General features: G+C 38.2%; 2 protein-coding genes across 8 annotated transcripts; one reads left to right on the plus strand and one right to left on the minus strand.

Moving 5' to 3' along the window:
• Positions 1-308: 308 nt before the first annotated feature.
• On the plus strand, positions 309-18,572 carry LOC111268041 (protein tyrosine phosphatase domain-containing protein 1; the record flags this gene model as incomplete). The annotated part of the gene is given in 12 exon segments (XM_022846730.1): positions 309-455; positions 1,635-1,831; positions 3,270-3,430; positions 6,412-6,560; positions 7,017-7,103; positions 7,494-7,599; positions 10,347-10,479; positions 10,713-10,823; positions 12,135-12,662; positions 13,353-13,519; positions 16,212-16,354; positions 16,564-18,572. Coding segments are annotated over 12 exon segments (2,197 nt in total), but the record flags the coding sequence as incomplete, so codon positions are not given.
• A 658-nt stretch (positions 18,573-19,230) lies between these two features.
• On the minus strand, positions 19,231-24,923 carry LOC111268042 (UDP-GalNAc:beta-1,3-N-acetylgalactosaminyltransferase 2). Of its 7 annotated transcripts, none has more exons than XM_022846731.1 (4): positions 22,459-22,568; positions 21,793-21,855; positions 20,756-20,913; positions 19,231-20,590 (listed from the first exon to the last, which is right to left on the minus strand). In XM_022846731.1, exons 3-4 carry the CDS (start codon positions 20,911-20,913, stop codon positions 19,336-19,338), a joined length of 1,413 nt encoding a protein of 470 aa, XP_022702466.1. In that variant the 5' UTR covers positions 21,793-21,855; positions 22,459-22,568; the 3' UTR covers positions 19,231-19,335. The 7 variants fall into 7 exon arrangements, with proteins under 7 accessions (XP_022702466.1, XP_022702468.1, XP_022702470.1 ...); XM_022846733.1 differs by having other exon boundaries at positions 22,450-22,568; XM_022846735.2 differs by lacking the exon at positions 22,459-22,568 and adding an exon at positions 22,176-22,434.
• Positions 24,924-26,457: the final 1,534 nt, after the last annotated feature.

Here is a 26,457-nt window from a genome sequence, read left to right on the forward strand (position 1 = left end):
ATCGAATAACGATCTATAGAACACGATGTTTATTCGTATACGTTTCGATTGTTACTTATGTGTTCACGTTCAGGGTCTTTACAAGGTGTTTTACTTAAAAAACATAATAAAAATCATCGAAAAACAAACTGCGTACGAGGTGAAGAATCATTACTAATTAACTATATTTTAAAGATATCTTCGGGATCGGCCATTTGTGTAGCATCATTGTGCAACGATTTGCACAAACGGATCAGCAATTAACATCTTGAATGATCGACCTTTTATAAAAAACAGTTTTTTCTGAACTGAATATTATCTATTTTTAGCTACCACGCCATATCGGAACGACTGCGCAAAACGACCTCACCCGATCTTCAATGTCAGCTTTTCTGTGGCGGAAAGTCGTGCAAATACTGCGGTGGAATGAAGTGGCCACCCGAACAGTCTGCCATCAGAGGACTCTACTCGCATTGGTAATATTCATAATCAAGTATCATTACTTCTTACAATAAGAACATATTATTAGATAAGTCTAGTAGGTGACGCTTGAGATTTCGGTGTATGGCTGGACCGTTCAGTCCGATAAATTCATCCCGTCTACGGAATACATACTGCTATGTGTTGCAGACTTTCACTTGCAAAAAAACGGCCAAAGATCCTCTGACGTTTTACCATTACTTTCATAGCCAATAAATTCTACGAGTTTCAATGCGGTACCGATTAAGCTGATATCCCCAATAGAATATCGTGTAATCGTATGCGCTTTTAGGTCCGTTTCCTTATTTCACAGACTTCATCAGTTGCGCATATCGGCGCATATCAAACCTTTAGTTTTTGGTATTACAGGATTACTTATATTGATTGACTACCTTTACTAACTACTGTTATATTAACTAACACGCATGTGTATAGCTTTAGATGAAAATAATGTTAAAGGAAAAAGGCTTTTCTGTTGCTAGCGTGAGATACCCTCGGCTCGTGATTCTCTCTTGTTAAGAGCCATAGTATTAATGTTTGTTCTATCATCAAGACAGACCGTTTGACTGAAGCTAGCTTAGAGTCCCAGAATACGAGGCAGTCACGGATGCGTGGAGGCAAGTACTCATGCTAAATATGCCTTCTGAACGCACGATATAAGCAGAGCTTTAGGCTAGCGTTAAACATGACCGGGCAGACGTATACAGATACGCGAACGGACACGTTCACGCCAGCAACAACGGCGTGCGACAAACAGCTGCCATCAATAACCGAGCACTTCTGACTCACAGACAGTGAGTGTACTATCTGCATATACTGGCCGTCTACTTTTGTACTACACTGGCTTTGTTCGTGTACATGTGCTCAAATGAACGCACACAAGCCAAAATTCCATCTACATGTATATATATATATATATAATGCATTAGGCGAACCAATGAGACAAACGTTCTTTTTGTTTGTGTCATAGCTCCGTGTTAACTGTGATTTTTAACAGAATTATGTACACATCTATTTCTATATCTATGTTCTCTGATACCGTAACAGCAGAAGTAATATAGAGAGAAGAAAGAAGGGCTACTAAAATGCTTTTATTCGTGTTCTCCTTAAAATGCAGGCAAATACATTGGCACGTATATCTTATGTCAGATTGTTATTTTGTTTTTCTATTTCAGGGTAACTGATGACGTTTTGGCAATGTCTCGGCCCACGACACGCCTGCTTGTGCGCTATGACATCGTGCAACAGTTTCAGGAGCATGGAATTCGAGCCGTCTTCAATCTTCAAAGTCCAGGCGAACATGCATCGTGCGGAAATGGACTCGAGGATGAGGGTTTCTCCTATAAACCCATGCAGCTCATGGAAAAGCAAAGTACGAGATAGACCTAATTTACAGTTTTCGTTTGTACCTATATTTTATAAATTAATTATTTTAAGTGTCTAATCTATTTATTGATTTGTGTATAGCACACAAACAATATTGCTAGTCACTACGAAGGGCTTTTTAAGTTGATTTTGTAACAAGCCGCCCTTCTAGATAGAAAAAATCTCGTAAATTTGTGCCCATTTCTTAAAAGATGTAGAATAAGAGAGCTGTACTCTGCAATATAATAATGCTTATATAGCAATGATTTAATTATAATATCAAATTTTCCATAGTTTTTTAGCACAAAAGGCGTTCAAAGCTACATTTCCCAGAAGTACCTACGAGCGATGTCCGTTAAGCATTGGCCTGCGATTCTAATCTAGGGCGCTGTGATTCAGATTACAATCTCTTTATAGTGGCCGTAGCAACAGTACTATTAGGAACAGTTAACGGTTCCAGATTTCTCTGATGTTTGGAGGAACGTCATTGTGGCCGTAAGAGGTGCCATGGAAGCGTTTAACACTCCGAGTCTAATCGTTAGCGTCACGGTAGCAGTAACAGAACATCTGAATTAGGCCTTCGAAGCGGATTTGAGTTCTAGTGATTGCTGGCTACCAACGGAAATGTATGATTATAGGTTGCCAGTTTACGGGGTGCTAGTGAATTATAAAGGCTTCTTCGCTTTCATGGAATTTCCTTGACAAACCATACTGGGCAATGTGGCCAAGGCCAGCATTGGATCAAGCAGCTTTAGACGACGAGTGAAGGTGGATTTTTTTTCACAAGAAAAACTGGCGGCCATATAACAGCAGCGCCAAGTTAATGGCTGGATCGAGATAGAGTAAACAAGCTAAGCAATGTGCAAACTTCGACATTCAATTGCAGCGTACACAGTTTTCAAGTAACTCAATCAAAAGCGTGCACATTCTTACAAAAAGACCACCACCACGCTGTACCTTGCGCAACAATTCAACCTAGGTTCAATACTCGATACTTAGAAGTGAAGCTATCTGATTAGAGGTATCTAAGTATGTCGGCAACAAAGTTGCAACGAGATCGATTATTATCGATTAGCAGTCACATCTAACACGGGCTAGAGCTATCCTTTATATGATCCTGCCCAAGCTTTCATTACCGTGTCCCGCTTGCGTCTGATGTGTGTGACCGATCTTAACACTCACTCTAGTGTCGAAAAACTGTGTTCGGGCCCTGTCTCGCTTAGGGCCAAAGAGTCCTTCATAGGATCAGTGTAACTGATATGATCTTACAACCAAGGGTAGTGGTAAAAAAACAGTGTATATAATAATATAAACTATATATATAACCTATATATATATATAACCTTAAAAAAATACAATGGTTTTTGAGTGTGTTACTTTACTTCCTTTGGGTTTAATGGTCCGATCATTTAAAGTGAAAAATGTTTGCTTCTGTTACATTTCAGTATTTTTTTACAATTTTGCATGGAAGGACTATGGAACGCTGCCCAAGTGGACAATACTTGATATAGTGAAGGTAATGTCTTTCAGTCTACGGCAGGGCAAAATCGCTGTACATTGTCACGCGGGCCTAGGACGAACGGGAGTGCTCATCGCCTGTTATCTGGTGAGCTGCTGCTCTATTAACGATGATTTTGCTACTGGTATCAATATTTTGATCCTGTATTTGGTTCGGTATAATACTATTTTTGTATATAAAGGCTTTTGACCGATATTTTCTATTTAAGTCACCTGTTTCGTACGGCAGAGTACCTTTGACGTATTTCTTTGCAATGCCATATTTCTATTCGAACGCACTATGTTAACGCAGATTTGTTTCTCGGTACAACGTAACCAAAACAGTCAAATGTATAAAAAAAACCTAGCACAACTCAACACATGCAAATCTATAACACGTAAGGGAATTTTATGATTAATGACAATTGGTGCAAACAAGTATGTGTTGAGGGTTGCATCCATTCAACTACTACTGGTAGAAGAAGTTAACTTATAAATTTTGCCATCTACGTAAACCGCAACGCTATCAAAAAAACCTCCAGTGCTCGAACCGGGAGACGTAAAACGTAAAAAATGTTTGATGTTTACACTGCATTACTGCAACTGAGGCGGAACGCTTATCACTTATAGGTCTGTAAATCTATGCTATAAATACTCCAATGCTCCCCAGAAGCTTCGCCTCTATGGCGTCGCTTTCTCGTCAAACCAGGCTTCCAAAGCCGTCTGAGCCATTTAGGAGATGGTCGGTATACAGTTATAACTATATGGCACAAATGTCCGAAGCCTATTTGGATGCGTGATGAGAAATATGGATTATTGTTCTACTTACTATTGTTTATTCATGAAATCCTTCTTTTGAGTGGGACTGCTGATAGCCTTGTATTATATTATATATCAAATTCTATCCAATTGCGTCCTATCGCCAAATTTAGTTCGTATATGTGTTTGTCATTTTTTTAGTCAGCTAGCGCCGTTTCGTTTCTATGATGCGAGCAGCGCCCTCTATGACATCTTTATATATGTATATATATAGATACACACACATCCTATGTTGACGAACGTCTGTTTCTCCGTCTGATGTATGTTTTATCCTTGTTATGGTAATAGTCAGAGGACAAGGCACAAATATAGATGTTGAGTTCGTCCGTTAAATCGATTCCTCTAAATTTAGCGCTCAAGAGTTGCTGGGATCATTGGGAAGATGTAAAATGCTGACCGCCCCCCGATCGTAAATTAATAATTGGTGCATTAAAAATCGCTTGGAGGCGCAAAACTGAGTCCCCTTAACAGCATCATTCAGACCGAGCAGAAACCGACGACCGTTATTCTACCGCTTAAAATTATTTTATATACTACAAATAATTAAGTCTTAAGCCGGGTCAGAAATCATGGACACTCTGCGTTTTCAGTAATTGGTAAATAATTTCACATTCGTAGGTTATTTTTTCTTTTTGCTATAAGAAACAAGCTAATCTAATTATGTTCATCGCTAAGCGCTTAATGGAAGGAGCAAGCTTTTATTTTGGCATAATAGCTGGTGTTTCGTTCAACAATTCAGGTCGAGTTATAAAAATTTTTAATTAAAATAACAGAATTCTTGTGCTTCTTAAAGTCTCTAGAATAGGAGGCATCTTACTGAATCGAGCTTCCCTTCGAACCCTTCAAATAATTGAAACAGTCTTCCACGAAAGACATAACACATATTTTATTAAACCTTTATATAAACTGCGAAAAACTAGTTACAGCGTGGTTGTAACTAACAGTGTAGTAACAACCTACCCATAGAGATAATCATAGTACTTGATAAAGTTATTATACACACAAAACCTACCCGAGCATATCTCAATCGTATAGTTAAAGATGCTTCATAGCTTAAAAGCTGCATAGCTCGAGACATTCTCATCTTATCGTAGGTTACCTTGCCATTTTATACATAGGCCCCGGTATGATGCAGTAGACATCATCGAATCGAGCTATCTTAGAACAGCTATCGTACATACAGAGTACATCTCGATGCTGTCTGCACTGTACTGCACGTAATAAATAAGATTTACGCGGAAGCCATGAGAGTCGAAGCTATATCTCTCATCATTAGATCGTTCCCAGGCGTTTTTCCTCATCTCATTTACACTATACACTGCATGGAAAAAGATCCGTATGGAAGTTGCTTGCACAGATCGACAATGTTGTCGTGATTTGTGGCTTTCCGATGAACTCTACGTGTGATCTTATTTTTGCAGTGTGTTGGTACCGACGTTATGCACTTGTTGGCCAGGGCACTTTACTGCATAGCTCCTAGGAGCTAAACAATTCGAGTTTTATGCTTGGAACTGCCGTTAGGCCTTCAAACCGATTAGGACCTAGACGCACTCCGCTTGACATTCTAATTGTTCACGTTAGTCATTATTAGAATTGCTTGCAATCCTAGATCCCTTAAACTGGATTTCGCCCTAATTAAGCACTTTGCCATATAAGCGATTAACAGAATTTGGTGTCTTCACACGTGGATACAGTGATATTCACACGTAAACGGTCGGGTTATATCGCGGGTGGAGGAGAAAATGGCATCTAGAAGACCAGACCAGTCGATGCTGCTATTGCTGCAACTGCCCATCAGCTGGAAAGTTTCTGTAAAATGGGTGGATAAATTGGTGGGTGTGCAGTCCGGGAAGTTTGTGTTCGCAGACGTTGATTGCCAACACTATGACCTGACGGCACCGCTGTGTCTAAGGCAGATTCATTCTGCCTTGCCAAATTATGTCCAATCAGTACGCTTATATAAATCGTTTACCAAGATCATAAAACTGACTGAAATGCTTGATGAGCCTTTCTCTTACAAATTTACAAAACAAATCAATTTCGTTACTAGTCAGCAGGCTATCTAAGTATTCCATATGGTACTGATTGCCATTTAAGAAAAGTTATAAACAACACTTATTTGTTCATTAACACAGATATGAGCGACAAAGTTATTGTAAATACTAATACTTTGGGCCATCTTTAATTATGCGCAGTGACCCTTAAGGACCATGACAGGTTTTAATGTCACATAACTGAAATAATGGAATTTTGTCAACATTTTCTTTCTAGATCTATTGGCTGCGATGTCGGGCAAATGACGCAATCCGGTATGTTCGTCTGAAGCGACCAGGTTCAATTCAGACTTCAGATCAAATACTTTGCGTTCAAGAATTTGCCCAATACGTTCTTCCCCTCTTTGTCGTTTTTCCAGCACAACAGTAAGTTAATCAGTATTTTCAAATTGTGAATATGTGTGAAGCTGGGTATATCGTCAAAACTCGTAAGTGCCACGCTACCAAAGCAAATACTACAAGTGCACAACGCTATATATATATACACACCACTTTTTCTGTCCTATCTAAACATACAAGAAAACAAATCAAATACAAACGATTTATCGGTGGTATGGCATTTTAGCATATAGTCTGTTAGAATGTATAGGATGTTAGAGCAAAAAAAGCGATTATTTTTTAAATCTCTCATTAGTCTCTTGCAGGTTACATGCAGCTTTTTTTTGTTAGGGCGCGTTATTGTTGTCGCGGTAGATCGCGCTTTGTTGAAGGATCGCGGTTACTTTCAAAGATAACAAAGCTGATACCTTTCCTATAGTAAAATTAGGATGCCGCTTATCTAAAATTTTCGCTGGTCCTGACATTCGTAACGTTGTTCTTCAGGGACAAAGGAAAAAAGACGTATACGTTGTGGAAGTGTTTGGAAGATCAAAATAAAATCCTTCATGGCTTAGAGCAACGTCATCTGCGGTAAGCATTTTTTAAAAAATAAAAATTCCGATTTGCAGACATCTGGTTATAGTTAGCTAGAGATGTTAGTCCAACGAGACCTTGAATTGGATTTGCATAGGTTGCACGTGGGCTTGTCAATTTATACGACAGTATTATTTAGCATCGTTTTTACTGCAAACGCAAAAAGACAAGCTTATAGCGGTAATACAATTATTAATTTCAAAAGGTAGTGTCAAAAAATAGGGAGCCAATAGATCTTACACCGGAGATTTCAGACTATAATAGTCTTCAGCTCCAGTCCTGTTAGAGGACTCACGCGAACCAAAGCGGTCTCGTAATCAGGCAGAGTTGTCAATAAAAAAAACTATCTAAGACCCGCGGGAACATCTTGTGGTCTAAATAATGCAGATATATCCCGCGGCTAGTTTATCATTGTTGTGAACGGCTGGTCCATCTTGCTACACCTGACAAAGGCCATTCGACGGCATCGTCAGAAGACAGCGAAAATATCGAGGTGAGTTCGACAAATTTCGTATGTGACTGAAGGCGTGCTATTCGTAAATGCCAATTTTTCACGCGCTTCATGCCTTCGCTGATTTTAGGTATTACAGAGTCAAGTAATGTTTATGTACTGATAATTTGGTTAAACGATGCAGGTGCGCCCTATTAACGACGAAAAACGTATTTGACTCGATCTTCAGATTATAATTCTCCTCTAGGGATATCGATACTGCCCAAAAAACAATTCCTTCAAGTCACTTTTATCAGGTACCCAGTGTATATATGTATCAGATTAAATAACTACTGGTAATTATAAGATTCATTCAGCTACTACTATTACCTATTTGATCCACAAAGAACTTTTGCTTTACCTATCTTATATATTATACCTATCTAAACACAATGTTCTATACTGGTCATAAACTGCGCTTACAGCAGACATTTGTTATATCGCCCTTCGCGCCATCTCATGCCAAACAGGGAACGCTACATAGAGCTTTAGGCTGAAAAAGCGTTTAATCCTATCCACTGCGAATCAGTACGAAGATGACTAATTTAAGCGACTGCACCATATTATCACAGCTGTTTTTCTCCTTATTCTATAGAGTTATTGTTGGGGTCTGAGCGTGTGTTTCGCAGCTGCAGTTCGACCAATGGCCATTCGTTCATTTGATTCGTACAGAGCGCCATTGCTCATGCTGAATAATGAATCGGAATACTAGCTAGGCTTTATTATCATTGTCCTAACTTTAAAGCCATCTAACTTCTAGCGTTGTCTCCTTCTGATTAACTGATGCACTCAGATCGAAAAGTGCACCGAAGCTTTACCAATTGGCTTTTGTGCACTCGGCTAAAATAACAATTTACGCTGTCAATCCCAACGAGAAGGAAACCAAAGACCTAATTACATTGCATGAGCTATTGACATAGCGAAAGATAGGTTGTTATGCCGGCGGAGGAAGACATTCCTGAATGTATTTGCGGTAACTGTAATCGAGTTGTTTATCCATTTCTATGAATAAATAGTAAAACGTATAGATGACGTCGACTTGGTCACATCCGTCAATAGAGGCGCTGCCCGCGTCACAGCAGTAGTCCATCAATAGTAGAACAATCCAACGGAGCCCTGAAATTAAACCAATTTGACGATACTTTATACGGAACAGCACAACGTCGAAAAGCCGATGGGCCAGAAAGCTTTGAACAGATATCAGCGGACGACGATAAGTGACGTTTTCGACAAATATGCTAAACCTTCTGCCAAAAATTGTAGACAAGCGCGTGTAAGTAAATAAAATTTGTCGCTTTGAAAAATGCTGCAAGCCATGACTAATGTTTCTGGACAGGTTCCTGGGCAAACCATGCAAACGGAGTACGTTCCTACATGCCACTGTGAAATCGCTCTTAATTCTTTTGTACGTGCCTTTAGCATCTTACCGTTCTGAACTTCGCATAGTACGTAGCATGACGCTAAACGGAATTTTTTCAGGGACTCACAAGTACACATGACTTCATGAATGTCGTACCGTGCGGTACCACCGACTCTTTTTGGTGGTACCTAAGTTAGTCCTAATATTAAATTTACTGTGGCTTCTTAAATTGGCTTCCGTATATTGTATAGTCGGCTGTGTATACAGCAGTCATAGGACGGCAAAGCACCATAATATGCCTAACCTAATCTTAAATAGATACTAGTCGTATATATGGCAAGGATTTGAAAGGCATAGTGAACGGTTTGAGGGTTTTGTGTGCTCTCTGTTACGAATAACTTCAGGAAAATTTATGATTACGATGGTAATCCATTATCTGTGCATGTTGTATATTATGTACGCTTTGGCTAGGTAGGCTTAGGTCGGCCGGTTTGTTGTCGTCGAATCAATAGCTTTTGACGGAACCAGATTATCCATCGTTCGGCCAAGACAAGAGAGATGTCTTCTCTGTGGCATTATCCATTGCATTTTGCTACTTACGTTTTCGCCCCTAAAATCTTGCAGTTCCGCTTGAGCATCGGCTTGCTATTGACCAGAATGTATTGTGTTCGTGACCGCGGCTAACATCGGTAGCTGCTCACTCATATCTTTTGGGTTCGACAATGGTTTTTTTTTTATCAATTTCTCATTGTTTTCGCTGATTCCAAGGTCAGCTTGTATGTTGACTTATTGGTTCTTGAATTGAGTTTTAAAGATGACTTAACAATTGTTGTAGTCCTTTCATGGGAAAGAATATAGTTTTTATTTGCGCAGTTATCCGTATATACACAACACAAGCTTGTTAAGGCACGATCGCTATATACATAGGGTGCCAAAGCTGCAAGTAAATAAAGCGAAAACCATCGTTCTTAAGCACTTCCAAACCAATTCAAGTAACCATCAGAATTAATTTTAAAGGAAATAATAAAATATGCATTCTAGTACTTCTGATTCCAATATTGGTACTAAATAAAGTATAAATATATAAATAAAAGAAGTACTAAATAAAATGCACCATTAGTCGTTTCTTCGCTACCGTGATTAAATAAACCAGCAACCAAAGTCGAAGTTTAACTTAAAATTTTTTAAGTATTTTCATTCAGTAATGCTGCATTGCGCATTACGGTAACGTTGTTCAGAGTTGAACGTTTCTGTTGATTGCGAATGAAGGGTTGCTTGATCTATGATTGCTAACCTATATTGTATACAGCACGTGTTTGTACTTGTAAAGCTTTGCGTTTCGGTGTCTTCACACTAGCAATATATAGCGCCTCTTATGATCATCTCCTAGTTGAACAACTTGACGGCGTTCTATCAAGACTTCATAGGCGCGACTTACGATGACACTGTGTGGAAACCTGCTACGACTCCGACTTCGACGTCAGCGCCATCATCAGCCGCCAGCCAACAGCAAAACACAGAAGGCCAGTATTCTTCTATATATATATATATATATATATATATATATATGTACCACGTGTAGTTTAGTAAAATTTGGTTGATCACAACTGGATTTAATTCATGTGCATGACGATGGTGATGATTGTCCTGTTCTGGAAAATAACTACCCTGACATGTCACCATTGTTAGTATCAGAAATGTCTAATTTAGAATTCACTCTGTAATTTCTAACAGATTCTGATTGATTAAAATTCAGATGAGATGATGGTCTCAGGTTTGAAAGGTCTGCTCGAATCAGCAGGTCTGTACTCGAATCTCGAATCTTCGGATGATTCCGATGTGAGCGACGAGGAAGTTTATTCGAATAGTAAGTAGATGATCGCTTATAAAGATTCTGAATCCATAATAAGAAGAAAGAATCCAAAATGAGAGGAATAATAACACCAGTGTAAAACAAGCATACCAACCAATTTATTATGCGTATATGGCTAGTTCAAACTACTCACAATATAGACCAGTACTTCCTAACAACTTGGTAATATTATTATCACCTACCGTTTCATAATGAACTAGGTTGTAGAACATTGTAGAGTACCAGTTTTCTCTTCTTTATATTTGTTCCGATGCGTCGTACAACTGCCGTTCGGGAATAGACTAAAAAACCTCACGGAAAAGCCTCAGCAGATTACAACCAAGCTTCTCCGTAATACATTGGGCGCGGCAGCTACTTTGAAGCTGAGAGGAGCGAAAGTATTGAACCCATTATGAACTAATAGCTTAGTATCGTATTAAGGCAATCGCCATGGAAACCGTTGGAGAAAATACGTCTAATTTAGATTAATAAAAACTCGGAATTCAAATTCTCGGAAGCTCAAAGACCACGACCATACATGAACCTCCTGTACACAATCTTGATGCATGTTCGATCACAGAACATTCTAGGGTGGAATCGATCCACATCAGAGAAGGAGAACTTTTTTCCAAGCTTAAGCAACTGAATAGCGTGTTACGTATGCATATTATGTATATTTATGATATGGAAATATGTTTTCAGTATCTTGGCTATCTCTTATACCTTTCTCCCCTTGTTTGCTGTAAATTACGTGCTTGCGTGTTTAGCTAAGTTGATGTGTTACATATATTTATTTGGATATATGAGAGTCAATGCACAGAATACCACGCACGTAAGGAATAATATTACATGCGTTTTCTGACAGATGCAGCATTATCTACATATCCATAACTCTAATCACCTTCTAAAATCCGCCAGTGCATTTACAGCAACTATTGCTTTTTATTAATCAGTATCACAAAAACGACTCCGAGGGCTGCTTCCTTAGTCTTTAGATATTATTAAGATATAATGCTACTATGAAGGCAATGCATCTCATTGCAACACATGGGGTCTGTTAGTATGCCTAGAACACAATTATTATCTAAGAGCTCTATAAACTCTAAACCATGTCGCCGAGTCTTTCAGGCTCAACTAGCTTTCATGCCACGCGGGTAGTAAACAACACGGTATGAGGCATTAGAAGCGCCCAACGATAAACAGACAGGATTACTAATCACAGTCGATCGGTAGTTATTATGAGTCATTATGTTATACCATTATAGCAATGCAAGTATACAATACAACGGCCTAGAAGGTAATGATATGACACGTGTTTGTATGCAGGTGTAGAAGCAAGCCGCGAGCGGCAAAGTCTTCTTGAAAAAAATGTTATTTACCGACAGCTTATGACTTCGAAGGCAGTACGTGCAACGCAGGTGGCAGCCAGCTCCAGTAGCTGCGCAAATATAGGCCGTTCTTGTCTGCATCTGCCCTTTGTAGGCCCTTCCACTAAAGTTGCACCCTCTCCTTTCGAAGAAGCGCACAATAACCACGAACACAGCCAGAACGAAAGCGACGCACCTGAAGTAGTTGAGTTAAGGCATTCACTGAATGAAGCTCTTCTTCAGGCCAACAAAGACCTACGTAACTATAACCAAAATGATGCTGACGATGATGAGGGTCAACACGATGGCGCGGGCAGCGAGACTCCTTTTTTTAACGGACATGGCGATGCCGGATCTGGGGCCAACTCAAGCGCTCGCCAGTGTTCGAGGATCGTTGCCAAATGCATGCTTTTTCAATACAGCGATCTTCAACCGTCCTTCTGGGTCTTCATCCGAAAATACAAGCGGGCTCTCAACGAAGATGCAGGCACGTAGATGGAAACACACGAATCATATGTGCAACTAAGTGATACGAATTTGCCCCACCTAATAATAAAATTGTGACTTTATTTTAAAGTGTTTCCTTTCGGCAAAGCTGGTACAAGACGGCAATGTTCAACGACCGTTAATTTCTTGGCGACTATTAGGTTTTGCGTGCACGGCTAATCTTCTAGCTTGTAACCCTGAACTTAATATATGGCTTTTACACATTGCATCACTTTCCTTAAAAATTTTTTCTTACTAACTTATTAATTTATACACACATACATTCTATGTGATTCAATAGTTGATAAATTGATTTAATAGTGTGCTGTATCTTTAACTTACATGAAAGAGGCCGAAAGAACATACGTCCCTTTCTATCTTGCTTATATACACTCTTATATATATATATATATATATAGCAAACGTGGTTGTGAAGCATCCGTATAATTAATTATACACCCTATTTTACATATCAATATCTCTTCATGTATTACATGAAACTTCGTATTACAAAGCTTGTAGCGGCCAACGAGAGTACTTTTTAACACGAAAGTTTACAAAATGGACTCAAATGTGTAGAAAGTGCTTTTTGTGAAACTAGCTGTTGCAATAATACTTGCTCAGCCTAAACTAACTTAAGGATCGTATTTTATATTGTGTACTCATATTTGGTAATGGTGGTGCACTGTAGGTGCGTGGGAACGATTGAAAAATGAACCCAACCCATGCGTCGTCGCGGCACTTTTGTGGGCATTTCTCGAATCCGGTTTAAGCGACCCGGTGCTGTCCCCAGCTGAGCTCACGCAAATAGTCCTAAAACCTCAGCAGCCTGCTTCTGTTCTTCAAACATTTCCCAAGGTAACTCTTCTTTGATTGTGTTAATAATGTCTATAGAAATTGGCTAAACGAAACTATTATTAGGAAGTGTTTTCTTCATCTATTTCTTATCCCGAAACGGATGCGTAAGAAGCAGCAAAAAAGAAAATAGCATATTTTAAGTAATACATACATTCTTACTGTTATTACCTCTTCTTGGTAGTTTTGACTTTTCCATTTGAAATGAGTGCGCATTCATGGCAATAAACACAATAGTGAATACTTACAGATAGCTCTATCTATTTTTTCGTATTTCTATTTTGTTTTACCTTTTAGTCATTTGTCTCTCAACTTGCTGTATGATAATGATTTCCACAGTATTGAAGTCCGTAGATGTACAAAGAATTTCAGCATTTCCAATGTACTTGGAACTTAAATTTTTAACTTGTGGAAGTCATTATGGCATTTTTGTTTGGAGCATGAAAAACAAAGGCTTTTTCGCCGAAACCGAACAGATTTAGAAATAGAACACGAAAATATTAGATATGCCTATATGCAATACAAAAGTGTTTCCCGTTGTTTAAGCACGGGCAGAGTTGTAAAGAATGCAAGTGAGCTACGAATTCTCAGGCCAATACAATGATGTAACAATGAAAATTTAGGTATCTGCAGACAAATTAATTTTAGAGATAAGGTAAAACAACGTAGTGAGCTTAGGGTTTAAATATCTGTTGATTGGTGGAATTTATATTTAAAACAACAACAACAGGAACAAGTCTTACATTAACGATAATATATGTTATCGTATTCCTTTTTTTCATCGTACCCGTTCGAAGATCGGCTGCAAAGGCCAAATGAGTCTCGTCTAACTCGAACGCCTATGAAATTGTTTCTATGACTTCCGGGACGATGTACAAATCAAATGGACAAATAATTTCGGCTTGCCGATTTGCGTAAAAAAAAATACAGGCATTTTGCCGAGTATATCCTCCACAGCACTCAAGTGCAAATACAACTCGAAATAACTTTTCCCTTACGTAGCCTAGGTAACATGATGCAAATAATAAATAGCCGTATTTCTTGTGTAACAAGTAAACGATAAATTGTTGAAAAGCATAGAAAAAGAGCTTTCCTTTTAAGACTTGAAATGAAAGCAGAAGCGAGTTAGAAAGAATCGAAAAGTTGCGTGCTAATATTAGATTTAATCCATCTATAGAGTGGCCGGACTATGTTTAGACTTCTGTTCACACCTTATTCCTAAAACAGCAGCAAAAACAGTAGTAAAAAAAAAGAGATGCTTCAACGAAATCTTCTGCAAAAAAAAAGGTCGAAGTGTCATTTCCTACAGTCATATTTGTTCAATGTAATCATGAACCACCGAGTACAACCTTGATTCCAGGCCTAAACCGCTCAGAGACCCATTTCGAATGTTTCCTTTGCAACTGTGCAAACATAGCACAAATGGGCCACTCGGCGCTGTCGCGTCGAATCTTACTGGACTCATGCCCATTAATGCAGCATACGCGGCAACTCAGCGGATTCGAACCAGAGTCATACAGCGGTTATGTGCATTCATTCCGGCACATACTCATATACTTACGCAGCGAATCCGATTCTAACGACCAGCTCTCTGACAGACAAATGCTTCGTACAAACACTTTAGCTATCTATTGTTTCAGCCTACAAAGAAGATACTGGCATGACGTCCTATGTAATTATTAGTGGGAAAATTGCTTTTACCCGTAATACGTATATCATTTACGTTGTACGTAAGCCAGCGATCAGTTTCATGGTTGATTCTCGCATTTAGAATAAAAACCTTCTCGGTAGAGAATCACTTAATACGACCTGCTTCATTTTTCATATAATTAAGATGCAAACGGCACCTGTCAAATATCTTGTTTCAGTTGGTCTTAGAGAGAATCTGTCTAACATTTGTGACACGTGCCTAGGGTCTCCGTGACATGGTTTGAATCTCTAACGTGGTGACCCCACTCTCATGAAATGTGTGAGCCAGCTATCCATGATCATCAGAAATGCATTTTTAGGCGACATCGATCAACTCCGGAGTCCGCACTTTTTTATGCCTTGGATTTTCCGTTAAGCTGTGACGGAACCCGCTTCTGCTTTCGCATGCTCGATTTAGAGCAACCCATGAATGCTGTGATATCTGTGGGGATCCAACGCGAACCGACACACTGTTGTTTTTTTATCATGGCTGCAAGTTTGCTTACATCGTGCCTGAAACGAATTTTACCCAGCAATTTAGTTTCGACTGAATACATTCGTAAAACCGTAGACGATCAGCCAAACAAGCTCCAATTTAATCAGCTTACTTTTTATAGTAGACTAGCATTAGGTATCTTCTACATTTCTATATGATCTGAAAACTAAGCTTTGCAGTGGAATGTTGGTGTTTTGATCGAATGAACCCTGTGGCACAAATGTCACTTTTTTTTTTTTCATATTTTCTTATTATTTGCATTTAGAAGCTCATTTTACGTATCTACGCACAACCGAACCGCACGGTTGCGCTTTCATGACCCCGTCACAGGTTAGAGTAACAATAAGTAAACCTAAGATACAACACAGAAATAATGCAGTAACGAGGCAAACCAGGCTTGAGTTGACGACTCATGATGGCTCGTAATGATACTAACTTGATTTTAGAGGCACGTCAGTGTCTCTACGGTCAAATGCTTCTATTAACTAATGAGTGTTCCCGAAAACATAGGGCATACGCATGACGACCGAATATTTAGTGCGTTTTCTCGCAAAGCTTGATGTCGATCCTGATATCCACGAATGTCTAGTCCAAAGGCTATGCGGTGTATTGACGCACCAAAAAATGGCTTGCAAAGGATCTCTAATGCCAAGGTTGGTTCAGTTCTAACACATCGATTATAACTTATATTGATAAATCCGTGTGCTATCTATATCGAGACACAACTTGTTCGTATGTAACCAGCATGAACCCCAGCAGCTAGTGATAATACGATTCACACTGCCTATATCTACACTACTCTTTCTAATTATTTGAGGAGTTTCGGAATAATGCTTTAGCCTCTTCTATGATTATTCCACAGGCATACGAAATGGCCGAAAATGCGAGATGGCACAAGCAAAGAGGTGACCCGCTTCATAAATACATTGTTTGATATGGTACAAGGCTCATCTGGATCTGGAAGACGCTGGAAAGCTATATCCTCACCTGACTTTTCAGATCATTCTTTGCTCAACAACAATCACAACGACCAGGACCATCATTCTTCATCAGGCGGTCCGAACCATAAAAACGCGCGCATTTCTACCAAAACTGCCATCAATATCGTGGCATTGGCGATTGCGCGATAATGACGGCTTTATAAAATCGCCAGTCGATTATTATATTGTTGATTCTCAGGAAAGCCGCGCTCATGGAATCTAGTAGAATACAAGCTAACTTGTTGGGCATATTTACCTACCAAATAGGGTGGAACGCTTAAGATGTGTCATGCTTGATTTGTAACATATAAGTTTGTTGTGCTATGCAGGCAAACCTTCTCGTTCGAACGCCGTTTTTAACCAAACAAGCTGCTGATGGCTTAGCGCCTAGTGGGATTTGGTCGCAACTACAACACTTTATCGGCACAAAATGTCTACAGTTTTCGGGTTGCTAAATCGAAGTGTGGAATCCTTTAGGTACTTGCGAGTGTATGCAAAGGTTGCTGCGACGGCTTGCCTAAAGCTCTATCAGTTTTAAATAATGACTTCCGTCATCTGAAGGTAAACACAGTGATTTTGTGGCATGTGGGAAAAGAGAGAATATTTGTCTCCCAGAGAATGCGTCAGGGTTTTCCGATAATCTATGATATTACCCAGTCACGCTCTTCCCACTTGATTTTCAACAAAGATTAAATAATATTTTCCTATAGCAACCTTATATTAGTCTCCTACGGGAATTTTCCATTCTTTCTTGCGTTATTTCGACCCAGAGGGGAAGCAGCTTTTGACATGTGCTTTTCCACTTTAATAAATAAAAAATATATACGATATATGGTTCTTATTAACTGGTTTTACTCTTCATGAATCTTAAATAAAGTTTTGAATATTAAGTGCTTCCATTAAACATATCTATGGCATTGCTGATTATGATAATTTCTGAGTGACCCACTGGTCGTTTAAAACTTCTAGAAGTTGCAGGTTGTGATATCGCTTACTATTATGATGTTATACTAGATATTTATTATAGCACCTGTTACCATGTGTGAAAGAACCTTGATAGTCTTGGCAGTTACAATTAAGAAAAAGTGAGATAAGATACGATACGATAAAACCGTGTATATACATAAAAAGCTTTGCGAAACCACTAATTTCTTTGGAATCAGTCCATTTCATCCATAAATGTAGTTTCTATGCTACATGCAACACATTATATATCGTTAGCATTGGTAATTGGTCGCTAGGATTTTCCTACATATATTATAAAAGACGAATTCATTTCTTTTTTTACGGTTAAAATCTGTGGTCATTGGAAAATTATTTATTGACAGACCATTTACCATCAATTTTCCTAGGTTGTAATGCACCTCTGTAATGCACTACAGACCAAATAATATATGATAAACAAACATGAAAGTGAGAGCCTGCATACCTAATAAATGCTTGGGTTTTTCAGACAAGGTTAACTTTGTACTCGATACCATAAATGCAGAAAGTGACTGGTCACATAATTGAGTCAAATAATATAAACAGATATGTAAATTAGTTCCGCAGATACGTCTAGAATATATTTTTTCCAAAGTACAACAGTTGTCCAATACATAAAAACGACTCTATTACTCTTATCTCATGGACTAAGTCTTACCAAATTTTTTTAGCTGATACGCAAAATTTTTTTCCTGCAGATTTTACATGAAAAGTACATAAGGTTGTAATGTGATAATGTAGAAAGTATAGATGTGATATTCTATTCTAATGAATGTGGAATGGAATGCTAACGTCAAGGCCCAACGTGTAAATCATTGTATAATTAATTGTGTCTTCTTTTATTGTCAATAAACATGCGTTCTAATTGTACCAATAAATTTAATAATCCCTGCTTGTTTTGTTGTGATCAATGATTACCCTTTTTGTAGCGAAAGCGCATTTCCGCAACGCATTTGTTCATGAAAACGTGGACAAGTGCCAAACCTGGACGTAAATGCAATCATAATGTTCACTGAACTACAACTTGACTTAATGGCAAAATTTTGCCGACCTTAAGAATTCAAAGAGCATAGAGGTCAGTCAAATAAGCTTCGAAATGCAGAGTTTGTTCGTAAATGTAGGTTCCAAGTTATCCAAATATTGATTTTACTAGAAAATCGATTTTTACTTTTTGCTTACTCAAAACGGGACGAGGGTTCAGATGCTGTAGAACATCCAAAGCACACGATTTGTTCAGATTTTCCAAATATCATTCATTATATGGCATGCGAGGTTACTCTTTTTTTTTTTGTTTTTTTTTATCTACATTTTAAAGTTATTTGTTTCAAAGAACAACTTTTCACTATCGGATCGATACCCAAATAATTGCCACATAGTTGAATGCCAACGGGACCCTCGAGCTTATTTAAATTAGAGCCATTTTTCTTTTGTGGTCATCTCAGATTATAGAAAGCGCTAATTTTACCTCAGTTGGGATACGTTGATTTACATGCGACGCCAGAACATATGCTTGCTTTGTAAATGACTGTCGTACACACACATATATCGGTTAGCCACAACAACGATTTTTCAAAAACACAACAATTTTATTTGTACAAAAGAAACTAAAAGTATGCCACTAATATACAAGACAATTGAGGATGACTAGATGTGTATCAAAAACGTACCACTCACAGATCACAAAGGGTCTTATTCTGCATATAGACATTCCAAATTCGTCGTGTTTCCTCCGGACTATCTACTTCAGCCCTATTAAGGACATTTCCACCACAGTCTTGAATGCCGCACGAGAATAGCCCTTCACCGAGATATTGCGGTGCTAAGCCCAGAAGCCATGTTCCGACGGACACATCTTCGCCTTGAAAATGGTGCAAAGAGCCCTTATTCTTGGCAATAAATTGCACTAGATCTTTGGAGAGTACGTATGTCGCACCACACGGAAAGTCCGGATAAACTTGCGAAGGAAAGGCAACGTTCTCCGCCCATTTTCCATATAACGAAATCGGAAATGCGCGCCGAGTCTTAGCCCAGACTACGCGATTTGTGATCAGCGATGTCGTAAGAATATGCTTGAGGCGAGGCAAGTCTAAAACGACGTCGTCATCCGCTTTCACTAAAAAAGTTAACGACTGCTTACTGAAGTGGGCGAATGTCTCACTCATTTTACGTGGCAGATTGCGATAAGTTTCAACGACATCAACAGTGACAATGTCTTTGTATTTATTCATTTCACTAATAATCATCTGATCGAGCAAATCGATATACTTGAGCCAATGTCTTCGGCGTTGAAGGACATTAAGGGTAGAAAGTTCAGGATCCCCTTCAAGAGCTATTTCAGCGCTTACAGCTGATAGAGTCGTCATATCGAGTCTCCAAGGAAGGCTGTGCTCATCAACATGATCGTAGTAAACTCTCTGAAATTCGATCGAATCCGATTGCTGAAACGTCGAAGCACCGCAACTCGTGCTAATGTTACCGGTAACCATGAGAATACCCTCAAAGTTCTTTGAGAATTTTATCGGATCGATGGCACTGTAACGGTATCCGCCGATCTCTTCATCTTGATCACTGACCACCGCTTCGGATAAGACTTGCTTAGTGACGGCATCAATTAAGTGCACCCTTACATTTTGAAGGTGGATAAGCGCTCCAAGTTTTGTCAACGTGACTGGGTATCGGAGTCGAAAACTAAAGCCAATCGCAATTCGAGTCGGGCCCTCCGCTCCGCTGGCACACGCCGTGTGTTCTACCATGTGCAAACAGCCAGCCGTAATATTGGGATAGAAGAACTCACATGAAAGATCATTCAAACGGTCTCGTGGATGAATGTTACATGATTTACTGGCCAAGATAAAGTATGCCTTTACGTTGCCCTTATCGGCTAGCCATGTCTCGCGTATTGCCTTTCGTCGTTCCAAATGTGATCTGCAATGAGATAAAACCAATTTCATTTTTACATAAAAACAATATAAGTACTAATAGTAACAAAAAAAAAAAAAGACGAAATAGGTTGAAGCCTTCCGATGGAAGACAATTCAGCTATTACCTAGACCAATAGTGGTTAAGAGACACTATATTTTGGGGGCTCACCTCTCAGATAGAATGGCGACGACAACGATGGGCATTCCACTACCCTTTTCAGCTTCCTGTAGGGTTTGGTAGTACATGAAACCCTTGATGAGGAAGCCGACGAAGGCAAATGTTACCGTAAGAAAAAACGTTAAATGACGCTCGTGTTCCGGCATCATCTGAAATTGCAACAAAAACATCGAAACTAGAAGTAGCATTGGTTTATTCAAATCTACGAGAAAATTATTTCTTCAGTTCCGTAATAACTACTCTCTCTTCATCAATTAAAGTTGTGCACGCAAAACAAACTTCAACCAGCCGGTGCTCATGCTCTACATTCAGGGACCACATCTCAGCTAACCATGCTAGAGCCGCACAATTTCGATTCTAAATAAATATACTTGGTTCTTTATTATCGCCTAAGACTAAAAGAAACAAACAATTTGGAAAATTGCTGCTAATTATATAACAGGTATATGTATGTATGTATATATATATATATATATATATATATATATATATATATATATTATATAGCGATAAATATTAATAACAGAGTATGCATTATTATTTAAGTATCAATGATAAAAATTGACATAGAACCATTTTCTTCGCCGAGGAAAAATATTGTTTCTCTATTGAATACATGCTACATTATCACCTGGAATTAAATGAAAGCTTATATAGTTCAACATTCTGGTAGCTATTACAAGAAGTGCTTTAGACTCACTGCTACAGCAGTCTTCTAAACAAGCTCTTCTGAGCGGTTCCTATCATTTAAACTTGTTTATCATGAAAGATTTACAGACCGGTGCTCCGCGTAAGCTTTTCCATAAAGCAATTGTGATTTGCGCACACAGATACAAGTATATAGATATGATCAGGTGAATGTACTAAGTCAACTTACTGTACGATTGTCCAATTTCTTTAGTTTATATATTAGAATACCTATCCGTTTTTCTAGTCAATGCACCCATAGTGATACGTTTTAAAGGAACTAATAAGTGATGCCGTTAATTATGGTCGAAGACACCGCTAATTTCGAAAAATTTCCACACCTGTCAACTGAGAATTTTTCCAGAAGTGCTGCAGGCAACGAGGCTTTACGGAACTGGATGATCCTTTTGCAAAGGCGAACATAATATTATTAATATTTTCGTAGAAATGATCAGGGATAATACTGTTGCTCTACGAATTTTCAAGACGCATGTATGTACAGCTATTTCGCAAGTATTTAAGAAATGGCTGTACACTGTCGAGGGTCAGGCTACATTATGGTTTTACGCTATTTCATGAACTGGCAACAAAGGGCTTACAATAGAATTCGGCAAAAAAATCTGTTAGAATCCGTAATAGTAATAAACAATAACATGATAAGATCTTAGCTACGATATAGGTACCTTTTGAATGAATAATAAAAGTGACCTGACACCTTTAATACCTCTAGAAGCCTCTTATAGAAATGCTGTCGAATCCAGCCGATAGTACTGTTCCAAATAATACGGCAAACTCTTTCAGAAATATTTTAGGACTTGAACATTAATCAGATAGAACTTAAAGTAGAATAGATAGGATACGTCATTGATAAGAATGTTTTTGGTTTAGTTACGGAACACGGCTATACAATATCAACTACATTGTTGAAGCAACAAATAAAACAAAGTTTCATTTTCTGATGACAATCGAACAATAATAGTAAGATATACACGACGCACTGCACTAACAGTGATCACTCTGGTTTTTCTTTTCAGTCATTATACGTTCTCTTCAGGGATCATCGATCGCCTTGAAAGCGACTATGAGGAAGACTTGGAGTTTATCATCACAACTCATCGCGCACCTTTGTTTTGGTTTGCCAAGTTTGCCAATCGCGAATGGATGCATTCTTAGCGTGAAGGAAGGCTACAGCCGCCTCATTTGAGGCTCCCTCGTTCTATATCGGATGTTAGATCTGCCTCAGTTTTACAAGAAATTATCTTAACGTCCACGAAATAATCTCGCTAACAATAATAAGTAGGTAATAATTGTATTTATTTCATTTACGCATTCTATTCCTGTTCTGAACAAGCTCACTAAGTGTAGGAAGATATTGTAAGCTATTAAAAAACACATTTTTTAATGTTTTTTTTTTTTTTTATTATTATTATTTTTTTTTTTTAGCTTTTTAAGCTATAGCTAACACAACGGTTTTTCCGTTACCTACTTCATTTCGGTGCAATATTTCTTTGAGCTCAACTAGAGTTAATGGAAACTATTATGATAACCAAGACGTTGTAACCCAAAATATCTCGTGACGATCTCAATCATTTTAAAAGGTATTAGATAAATGCTTTACGTTATAAATTTTACTTATAATATATGAAATAAATTGAGAATATTTCCTTATATCAAATGCTTTCGTAAGTTACAATTAAAAAATGAACCTTCTCGTAATTATAGCTTTGCTCTGCCTCGGGTAGTTCAAAGCTGTGTCCATTTCTTTTGTTGATGTTTTCTAAAGTACGTGCACAAACGAACATATTTACACTTCTTAATCATGGTTTGCTTGGCTGAATCTACTAGTCGCACTGTTAATTCATCAATGACGGTAATTCTTTTCGCGACTCGTCAATTTAAGCGCAGAAGTTTCGTTGATTCAGCCAGCAAACAGTCTCTATTATGTGTTTATTTGACCTCCTTTGACAGAACGATTAACGCTAGGTTAAAGTGAATTTAAGGCTCGATGTTCAAACAATTTCGCCCGAAATTAATATCTGTCAGGCATGAGTCGACGGATCAATTCGTTCACTCTTTATCAGACACTAAAACGCAGATGTAAATGTAAATGAATGTTCGTTAATTAGCCCGTTTTAACATTATATAAAAGGTACTCCGTATAAATCAGGGCCTTCTCGTGCGAGTTGTTTCTAAGGCTGTATCTGAACAAAAAAAAAAGATACTTCAACGAATTTCTTTTGTATGCGCTCAAAGTGTAGTTCCTGATCACGGTCACGTTTATTCAATATAACCACCATTCAGAGCTGTAATTTGGGACATCAAACGTTAACTAGTAATTTTCAAAGTATTCCTTATTCAATCCGCGAATAACTTTTTAATGGTAGCCGTGCGTCGAGCACTATCAATTACCAATTAGTCGACGTAAAGTGTCGATCAGATAGGTAACAGATAAAAATTTCGACAGTATTAAAAGTTTTCGCTAACAGCAGACAAAAAGGCCCGAGAGGACAAAAGTGCAAAACATTTTGAGGAGACTAACCGTTCATCTGGACTATCAAATTAGCAATGAATATTCTGTTACCAAATCCGCCGTTATTGAAAGATTCAGGTGCATCAAAAATTTTTTGATGATTCTTTAAATCTCTTAAATATGAGCCTTATATAGCTATTTCGGTTCGTTTAATGGATATGCTTTTCGAATTTTGCAAACAGCTCAGGTACATAAAAAATCAAGGACATAAAGAATCGGTTTTGAACAAAAGAAGTCTTCAGTTATAGTAATAGTAACTGATTTTTAACCAACCTGTTTTCTGGCGTAACAAATATGTTGCCTTGTTTTAAAAGGAAATAGTTTTCCTCTGGTAACGAGAATGCTAAATTCATGCAGTCTGCCAAAATTTAAATTCATTTAAACGGAAGACTGGCCGTGGTTTTATGCAAGTGGCGCCAACTTAAAGGCATGTTCAAAATAGTTCTAAAATTCAATTTGTCTCAAATGATCGCACACTGGAATATATTTCTATTTCTATCTTATCACAAGCAGTTGCTTTATAGCCTCATATCATGCTCATAACCCAAATATATGTAACGACACTAAATGAAAAAAAAAACTATACACGGTGACTGCTATTAATGAATGTCTCATGAAAATGTTTTCTGCTAACCTTCTCCACCAACAAATTCGTCATACCTTACCTGTTAATAATGTCCATTGCTGCGATAAATCACTGGATTTGTTGGATATTAGTAACCCATCAAAGTCTGCTGCTTTTTTTTTTTTTTTTTTTTATGTCCACATAGCAACATCTGGTTTGCACAACAGGTAGCAAAACTGCATCAGTTTGTAAGTATACTCTCCTCAAGGAAGTACATCTTTAAGTAAGTTTTTGTGTGAGATGTACACTAGTGAGTTGGGAATACATTCGTGTGGACATATGTCACTTTGTCCCTACACAGAACTACAATGAACCTTGGAACGTTGACGTTAAAGATTAACTAGCTTTAAGATTGACTAGTACTGCCAACTCTTGCAAGATTTGCGTGAAGCAGAACATGCTGTTGTCTGATAATCGATAAGATGTACAGGACTACGTGCACGTCAACAAAAAGACAAAGCAATCAAATCTAGAGTCTTTAATACGTGTACTTTGTATTTGCATAAATCCCGAAGAAAACGAGATTCGCTGAGAATACCCTTTGTGGGTCCGTAGACCTCCTTTCCATGTACAGAGAGATCCTAAGGTTATTAATTTCAAAATGGATTGTAATTGAATAAATTACCTTTATGTCATCTTTACCATGGTCGCAATTTCACTTACCGGTAGACCATAATAATACTAAATTGTCATAGTGTTATTATTATTTATTTGCCTCCTTTATTTGCTTTTATCTTGCTTAAAAGATCGGTATGCTCTATCTGTTAATAAATACGTGTTACAGGTCGATTTTGGCCATCTATAAAAATTACGCTTCCATATGTTTACAGCTTTAGCAGCTGAACCGTAAATGAAGACCGCTCAGTTCTCCATTTCGAACTGCCTGTTCTTCCTCAAGGTGTCGCACTTGTCATTCAGCTTGAGTCAGTGCGTTTTGACCCAACCCATTTCGAACAGGTCATCCATTTGGATGCGTGCCCAATGTTAATTGCTTCCGATTAACTTCCTGAAAGGGTCGCGCGTCTCAAATATGTTATATCAACTATTCAAATGGGAAATAGATCATCAAAATTTTCATTGTTTTATTTTGGTATAGAAAAAGCACTTGCGTATGGGAATTTCCTAATTAGTTTTTACACTTCGTTAACTTTTACAGTCCCTGACACGTCGGTGACCAACATCGCCTGTTTATTCATTGTTCGTTTTCTCATCGGTAGATTTATACAAGTTTCTTTAGAAGATATTATTTAAGTTTACCCATACAAGCGAAGAAGCTGCAAAATGAATTCTTGCACGTGTTGTATTTGTCCAGCGCTTCGAGTATGCCCTCCTTTCGTTATACTACTCGCGTCGGTGGGAATTGTTTTACGAATCGATTTCCATCAGTTTGTTTGGTTGTTCGGGTTTAATAATTATATGTATTTTGTTTATTGATGGATATTTTTATGCTTTTCTCAACGAATATACACCAGACGAACAGTTAACGAAAACGTATATACACTTTCGTTAGCTGTTCCTCTGGTGTATGCGTCTCATACCATGGTAAGACATACTCATCCACTGAAGTCTTCATTAAAAAATCGTTACAAAATTTCTAGATTGTATCGCTAGACACTGAAGAAGTGGGGCTTTCTAAACGTGCGGTGCGCTTTTCGCGTTCCTGTAAGTTTGTTTTTGTGTTTAATTGACGAAAGACGTAAAGTTGCCCATACAACCTTGTTCCCCACTCAGAACCACCTTGTTCCCCAAAGTTTACTCAGGATGATATTCTAAATAGGATGCTCATTGCAATGGTCGTCAATTTTGTCGTAAAGCCCTACAAGAGCAAGACGTCAGGTCATGTTGTCAGGT

Source organism: Varroa jacobsoni, unplaced genomic scaffold, assembly GCF_002532875.2.
Source record: "Varroa jacobsoni isolate VJ856 unplaced genomic scaffold, vjacob_1.0 scaffold_1250, whole genome shotgun sequence".
NCBI lineage: Eukaryota > Metazoa > Arthropoda > Arachnida > Mesostigmata > Varroidae > Varroa > Varroa jacobsoni.

Excerpts from the sequence above, each read along its gene's own strand:
- LOC111268042 (XM_022846736.2), bottom strand. The coding sequence starts at position 20,913 with ATGATGCCGGAACACGAGCGTCATTTAACGTTTTTTCTTACGGTAACA. Across the intron at positions 20,591-20,755 it reads GTCGCCATTCTATCTGAGAG|ATCACATTTGGAACGACGAA; the intron begins GTGAGCCCCCAA and ends ATCTCATTGCAG.